At 41.3% G+C, this 7,570-nt stretch overlaps 1 protein-coding gene across 1 annotated transcript; it reads left to right on the top strand.

The window, feature by feature from the left end:
• Positions 1-1,601: 1,601 nt before the first annotated feature.
• LOC106566242 (repetitive organellar protein) lies at positions 1,602-6,147 on the top strand. Its single transcript, XM_045691984.1, has 2 exons — positions 1,602-3,356; positions 3,390-6,147. The coding sequence occupies exons 1-2, from the start codon at positions 3,288-3,290 to the stop codon at positions 4,761-4,763; spliced, it is 1,443 nt and encodes a 480-aa protein (XP_045547940.1). The 5' UTR covers positions 1,602-3,287; the 3' UTR covers positions 4,764-6,147.
• Positions 6,148-7,570: the final 1,423 nt, after the last annotated feature.

The following is a 7,570-nucleotide window of genomic DNA, read 5'->3' as shown; positions in this document are numbered from 1 at the left end:
GGGACATTCAGAGGTTGAGAGAAGAAGAGAGGGACATTCAGAGATTGAGAGAAGAAGAGAGGGACATTCAGAGATTGAGAGAAGAAGAGAGGGACATTCAGAGATTGAGAGAAGAAGAGAGGGACATTCAGAGATTGAGAGAAGAAGAGAGGGACATTCAGAGATTGAGAGAAGAAGAGAGGGACATTCAGAGATTGAGAGAAGAAGAGAGGGACATTCAGAGGTTGAGAGAAGAAGAGAGGGACATTCAGAGATTGAGAGAAGAAGAGAGGGACATTCAGAGATTGAGAGAAGAAGAGAGGGACATTCAGAGATTGAGAGAAGAAGAGAGGGACATTCAGAGATTGAGCTGGGTGAAGCACTTAATTTAAAGCTTATTGTTCCTTAATTGTATATGAAAGATAGCATGCATCCCAAATGTCCCCCCTACTCCCTACATCAGAGATATTCAACCCCTACCCTACGAGGTCCGGAGCCGGCTAGTTTTCTGTTCTATCTGATAACGAATTGCACACCTGGTGTCCCAGGACTAAATCATTCCCTGATTAGAGGGAAACAATGACTAAAATGCAGTAGAACTGTCTTCCAGGTCCAGAGTTGAGTTGGAGAGCCCTACGTAGTGCACTACGGAGGGAATAGGGTGCCATTTGGGACGTAGGTTCATTTATTTTGGTTTAAGCAAAGATCCCAACATCCTCCGAAAGAGTTTTAATCGTGGGAACAATCATCCTGCAAGCCATGGCTATATTATACATATTAAATTACTCTAAATGATTTATATTATATTAGGAATAAAAGATTAGCTAAATTCTCTACATGAGCATGCTACTGTGTGCTCTCTACCTTGTGGGGTGGTGGGTGACTACACAGGGAAAAGGTTGGTTGTGAATAGGTTTGAAAATGTTTCTACATTTCCAGGTTTTCCAAAAAATCCTAGTTTGGAGATTTCCATATTGAGGGAACAAGCAGAACATCCGGGAATCCTTCTTCCAGGATTTCTGGAAAACCTGGGAATTGTAGAAAATGACTGTAATTTTGCAACCCTTAGTTGGGAGGTGTTTGGTGGTTCATTGTTGGTGGTTCATTTACGGGTTGGAAGACGGACGATGACATCAGTTTCTTTACTACTATTACTGCTGCCTGCCCGCCTGCCTGTCTGTCTGTCTGCCTGCCTGCCTGCCTGCCTGCCCGCCTGCCCGCCTGTCTGCCTGCCTGCCTGCCTGCCTGCCTGCCCCCTGCCTGCCCGCCTGCCCGCCTGTCTGCCTGCCTGCCTGCCTGTCTGCCTGCCTGTCTGCCTGTCTGCCCGCCTGCCCGCCTGCCCGCTTGTCCGCCTGCCTGCCTGTCTGCCTGCCTGTCTGCCTGTCTGCCCGCCTGCCCGCCTGTCTGCCTGCCTGCCTGCCTGTCTGCCTGTCTGCCCGCGTGCTGCCTGTCTGCCGGCCCGCCTGCCCGCTTGTCTGCCTGCCTGCCTGTCTGCCTGCCTGCCTGCCTGTCTGCCCGCCTGCCCGCCTGCCCCCTGCCTGCCTGTCTGCCTGCCTGCCTGTCTGTCTGCCTGCCTCTGCCTGCCTGCCTGCCTGCCTGCCTGTCTGCCTGCCTGCCTGCCCTGCCTGCCTGCCTGCCTGCCTGCCTGCCTGCCTGCCTGCCTGCCTGCCTGTCTGCCTGTCTGCCTGCCTGCCTGCCTGCCTGCCTGGTATAGACCCCGTTCACACCTTGGACTCTATTAAATCTGTAATCTGTATTGCTGAAGGTAGTGCGACCTAAATGAAAGGTAATTTCCCACTGAGCCGACAGGCGTTGCCCGTGAATGGAGTCTCTGCTGACACGGGGAACATTGCCTTTACATTTCAATCACGCTGAACTTCAGCCATACAGATCGAACCCGGACCTTTAGGTTGCACAACTGATGTACAACGCGTTTCACACAACGGTCGCGATACAATTTATATATTTTTTTCTAATACGTCATGCTGAAAAATCCTCTGTTGTATCGCAACCGTTGTACCAAATGTGTTGTACGACTCGAGTGTGGGGTCATATAGAGGAGAGGAAGGTTGTTAGCGTTAGCTATTATAAGTGGTTATAAGCTCTAGCTGTTGGAAGAGGTTATAAGCTCTAGCTGTTGGAAGAGGTTATAAGCTCTAGCTGTTGGAAGAGGTTATAAGCTCTAGCTGTTGGAAGAGGTTATAAGCTCTAGCTGTTGGAAGAGGTTATAAGCTCTAGCTGTTGGAAGAGGTTATAAGCTCTAGCTGTTGGAAGAGGTTATAAGCTCTAGCTGTTGGAAGAGGTTATAAGCTCTAGCTGTTGGAGGAGGTTATAAGCTCTAGCTGTTGGAAGAGGTTATAAGCTCTAGCTGTTGGAAGAGGTTATAAGCTCTAGCTGTTGGAAGAGGTTATAAGCTCTAGCTGTTGGAAGAGGTTATAAGCTCTAGCTGTTGGAAGAGGTTATAAGCTCTAGCTGTTGGAGGAGGTTATAAGCTCTAGCTGTTGGAAGAGGTTATAAGCTCTAGCTGTTGGAAGAGGTTATAAGCTCTAGCTGTTGGAAGAGAGGTTATAAGCTCTAGCTGTTGGAAGAGGTTATAAGCGCTAGCTCATCACATACAGCAGTATACAGTGTATGGCCAGGAGGGTTTATAAAGCCTAATTCATACCGTACACAAAAACACAACGCAAGAACACAATTAGTTACTCAAAATCGCGATCCTGCGTAGTTGCGTTGAGTTACAAACTCCGGAGCTGCGCACGTTTGCGTATTTCTGCTATGCAAATACACAGAACAGCCATTTTGCAAATATGACGGCATTATTGTGTATGGTCCACATCAGACTCAACGCAGAGACATGTGACTGGTCCAAAGGAAGAAGAACCAGGTAGCATGCTAGCAGATACCAATAGACTTCCAGGCATTGCGCTAACGCTAGTTAGCATCGGCTCACGAAACTACCTCTTAATTTCCTTCATACTGGACACAGAGACATTAAAATGGTGTCCATGAGTTCATCTGACTCTGGGGATGTAGAAAAAGGGCCTCATTGCCAAAATCCCCAAGTATCCCTTTAATAATAATAATATAAATCAAAACAAACATGGTAATGACAAGCAACTAATTGTCTGCAATAGCACCCTGTTCCTAATAAAGTGCACTACTGCTACTTTAGTGCTCTATTGTGGTCCAAAATAGTGCGCTATATAAGGGAACAGGGTGGCATTCGGGGACGAATTAATTGTTTCTTAACTGGTTTTCAGACGAGGTGGTTTTTCTTACTGTTCTGGTGTTTTCAACATCTATCTATCATGTCCTATTGCTCGTCTGTTCAAGACCTCTCCTTTATGGCACTATGTTTTCAGAGAACAATTCTGGACATCAATACAGAATACAGCTATAGAATTCTAGACATCAATACAGAATACAGCTATAGAATTCTAGTCATCAATACAGAATACAGCTATAGAATTCTAGACATCAATACAGAATACAGCTATAGAATTCGAGTCATCAATACAGAATACAGCTATAGAATTCTAGACATCAATACAGAATACAGCTATAGAATTCTAGTCATCAATACAGAATACAGCTATAGAATTCTAGTCATCAATACAGAATACAGCTATAGAATTCTAGTCATCAATACAGAATACAGCTATAGAATTCTAGACATCAATACAGAATACAGCTATAGAATTCTAGACATCAATACAGAATACAGCTATAGAATTCTAGACATCAATACAGAATACAGCTATAGAATTCTAGACATCAATACAGAATACAGCTATAGAATTCTAGTCATCAATACAGAATACAGCTATAGAATTCTAGTCATCAATACAGAATACAGCTATAGAATTCTAGACATCAATACAGAATACAGCTATAGAATTCTAGACATCAATACAGAATACAGCTATAGAATTCTAGACATCAATACAGAATACAGCTATAGAATTCTAGTCATCAATACAGAATACAGCTATAGAATTCTAGTCATCAATACAGAATACAGCTATAGAATTCTAGTCATCAATACAGAATACAGCTATAGAATTCTAGACATCAATACAGAATACAGCTATAGAATTCTAGTCATCAATACAGAATACAGCTATAGAATTCTAGTCATCAATACAGAATACAGCTATAGAATTCTAGTCATCAATACAGAATACTGCTATAGAATTCTAGACATCAATACAGAATACAGCTATAGAATTCTAGACATCAATACAGAATACAGCTATAGAATTCTAGTCATCAATACAGAATACAGCTATAGAATTCTAGACATCAATACAGAATACAGCTATAGAATTCTAGACATCAATATAGAATACAGCTATAGAATTCTAGACATCAATACAGAATACAGCTATAGAATTCTAGACATCAATACAGAATACAGCTATAGAATTCTAGACATCAATACAGAATACAGCTATAGAATTCTAGACATCAATATAGAATACAGCTATAGAATTCTAGTCATCAATACAGAATACAGCTATAGAATTCTAGACATCAATACAGAATACAGCTATAGAATTCTAGACATCAATATAGAATACAGCTATAGAATTCTAGACATCAATACAGAATACAGCTATAGAATTCTAGACATCAATACAGAATACAGCTATAGAATTCTAGACATCAATATAGAATACAGCTATAGAATTCTAGACATCAATACAGAATACAGCTATAGAATTCTAGACATCAATATAGAATACAGCTATAGCTCTGACTGCTCTCCTTATTTGTTGGGCTAAGTTGCCCCTAAACACTGATCTTGGGAAGTTTTGCTAGCCTGGGTCCCACATCTCCCATGTTATCTTGCCAATGTAACAGAGTGAGCTTCCTATCCTAACACCCAGCAGTGTGAGGAAGGAAGCTATACTGTTAAGCAAGCCCAGTGAAACCTGTTACACCTACTCCATGGCTAACTCTCATTGTCAAGCCATTTGTGTGGGATGGCAATTCCGTAATGAGTTGGCAAGAGAGCACAAACAGACTGGCACCCAGGCTAATACTTAGTATTATCACCTAGCCTGGGCATCAGTCTGGTTGTGCTAACATTCCACACCTTGTAGCGTGTTGTCATATGGCAAGGAGTGGTATGATGGCACAAACTGATGTGGGACCAGGCTTACCAAAACACTTAAGAAGTGGGTGACAACCTACACACCTATATCTTAGCATGTTTTGCATCTGTCACAGATCGTTAATCCCTTACATTGAAATGTCTTTTCTTCAGGGATTTCTTTTTTTATTTTTATTTTTTGATAGTTTGCTCTATGCTATCGGTCTAGTCATGTGGCTTTTCTCAATATATTAAGCTGATATGCAAAGTTGTTTCTCCTAAATATAACATAGCATTTTTTTTTTTTTAGATGATGATGGTGGGTATTTTACATCCTTGAAAGGACTTTAATACTAAGGAGTTTGAACCCAGTCACAACAATAAGGAAATATGAGGCTCCAGTCAGAAGTAGTGTAATATATATATAGGGAATAGGGGAAGATTTGGGACGCACATTAGGGTTACACCCTTAGGGTTGAAATGTATTTAAGTACTTTTTTTATTTGTATTTTATTAAGAGAAAATCCTTGATTTCAAGCTGCTTCATGTGTTTGTGTCTTTGTAACGATGAAAGATAAAACCTTGCATTTTTCTCTGTATATTTGACGGAATACAGGAACAATGTAACTTGAGTTTGCATCCAAAATAACAACCTATTCCCTATGTAGTGCCCTACTTATGACCGGCTCTGGTCTAAAGTAGGGCACTAATTATAGAGAATAGGGTGCCGTTTGGAACACAGAGAGAAAGTGACCGATCATCATCTTTACCTCGGCTGAGGGAATTTTCAGGGATTGTTTTTGACAATGCATCTTCATACCCGTTCAATACCTGTTTAATACCCGTTCAATACCTGTTTAATACTCGTTCAATACCTGTTTAATACTCGTTCTATACCTGTTTAACGTCTGCATACATGTAGAACACGATGCCATCTATCTACGACGTGTAGAAAACTGTCAACAGGGCTTATGATACGTCCTGCTGTTGAAGGATGTTGACCCTATGTATTGTATAGTTAAATGGAAACATGTTTATACGGCAAATAAATATTGAATAATGATTTTCTTTAACATGTGTAATCTGCTCTTATGTGGGGTAATGTATGGTAATAACAGGGTTATGTGGTTCAACAGGGTAATGTGATAACAGGGTTATGTGGTTTACTGTAGGTGAGACCACATCAGGACTGTGGTTCCCATTTCACATGCTGATATACCCCATCTAGTACTAGACATGCTGATATACCACATCTAGTTCTAGACATGCTGATATACCCCATCTAGTACTAGACATGCTGATATACCCCATCTAGTTATAGACATGCTGATATACCCCATCTAGTTCTAGACATGCTGATATACCCCATCTAGTTCTAGACATGCTGATATACCCCATCTAGTTCTAGACATGCTGATATACCCCATCTAGTTATAGACATGCTGATATACCCCATCTAGTACTAGACATGCTGATATATCACATCTAGTTCTAGACATGCTGATATACCCCATCTAGTACTAGACATGCTGATATACCCCATCTAGTTCTAGACATGCTGTTATACCCCATCTAGTTCTAGACATGCTGATATACCCCATCTAGTTCTAGACATGCTGATATACCCCATCTAGTTATAGACATGCTGATATACCCCATCTAGTTATAGACATGCTGATATACCCCATCTAGTAATAGACATGCTGATATACCCCATCTAGTTATAGACATGCTGATATACCCCATCTAGTAATAGACATGCTGATATACCCCATCTAGTTCTAGACATGCTGATATACCCCATCTAGTTCTAGACATGCTGATATACCCCATCTAGTTCTAGACATGCTGATATACCCCATCTAGTTATAGACATGCTGATATACCCCATCTAGTAATAGACATGCTGATATACCCCATCTAGTTCTAGACATGCTGATATACCCCATCTAGTTCTAGACATGCTGATATACCCCATCTAGTTATAGACATGCTGATATACCCCATCTAGTTATAGACATGCTGATATACCCCATCTAGTACTAGACATGCTGATATACCCCATCTAGTTCTAGACATGCTGATATACCCCATCTTAGTAATAGACATGCTGATATACCCCATCTAGTTATAGACATGTTGATATGGGTGGGGGGGGATAAAGTGCATAATTGGCGTTCATTAATGTCCTAAATAGACAAGATATCGAGTCTCTTAGCAAAGGTGCATATGGAGCCAGGTTAATTAGATGTAGTGGCTAGTCTTGTAAATGTATTTTGCATGATGATTCATTTGTGTAGGTAGGAGGCACATGTACTGGCCCAGACAATATTACAGTAAGTCTCCCAGATGCTTGAATTACAGACGCGCAACCCTTCCCATCGGTGAGAGCAGGCCAGTGCACAGAGAAGATACAAAAAGCCTTACTCCTACATCTTTCCCTCTGTGTAAGTTTGTTAATTTTATCTGGGATTGCTTACCTTGTCATTATATTTT

This window comes from Salmo salar, chromosome ssa12 (genome assembly GCF_905237065.1).
Source record: "Salmo salar chromosome ssa12, Ssal_v3.1, whole genome shotgun sequence".
Taxonomy (NCBI): domain Eukaryota; kingdom Metazoa; phylum Chordata; class Actinopteri; order Salmoniformes; family Salmonidae; genus Salmo; species Salmo salar.
The sequence above is the reverse complement of the archived record's forward strand: the minus strand, read 5'-3'. Positions and strand labels throughout refer to the sequence as shown.

Excerpts from the sequence above, each read along its gene's own strand:
- LOC106566242 (XM_045691984.1), top strand. The coding sequence starts at position 3,288 with ATGTCCTATTGCTCGTCTGTTCAAGACCTCTCCTTTATGGCACTATGT. Across the intron at positions 3,357-3,389 it reads TTCAGAGAACAATTCTGGAC|ATCAATACAGAATACAGCTA; the intron begins ATCAATACAGAA and ends AGAATTCTAGAC.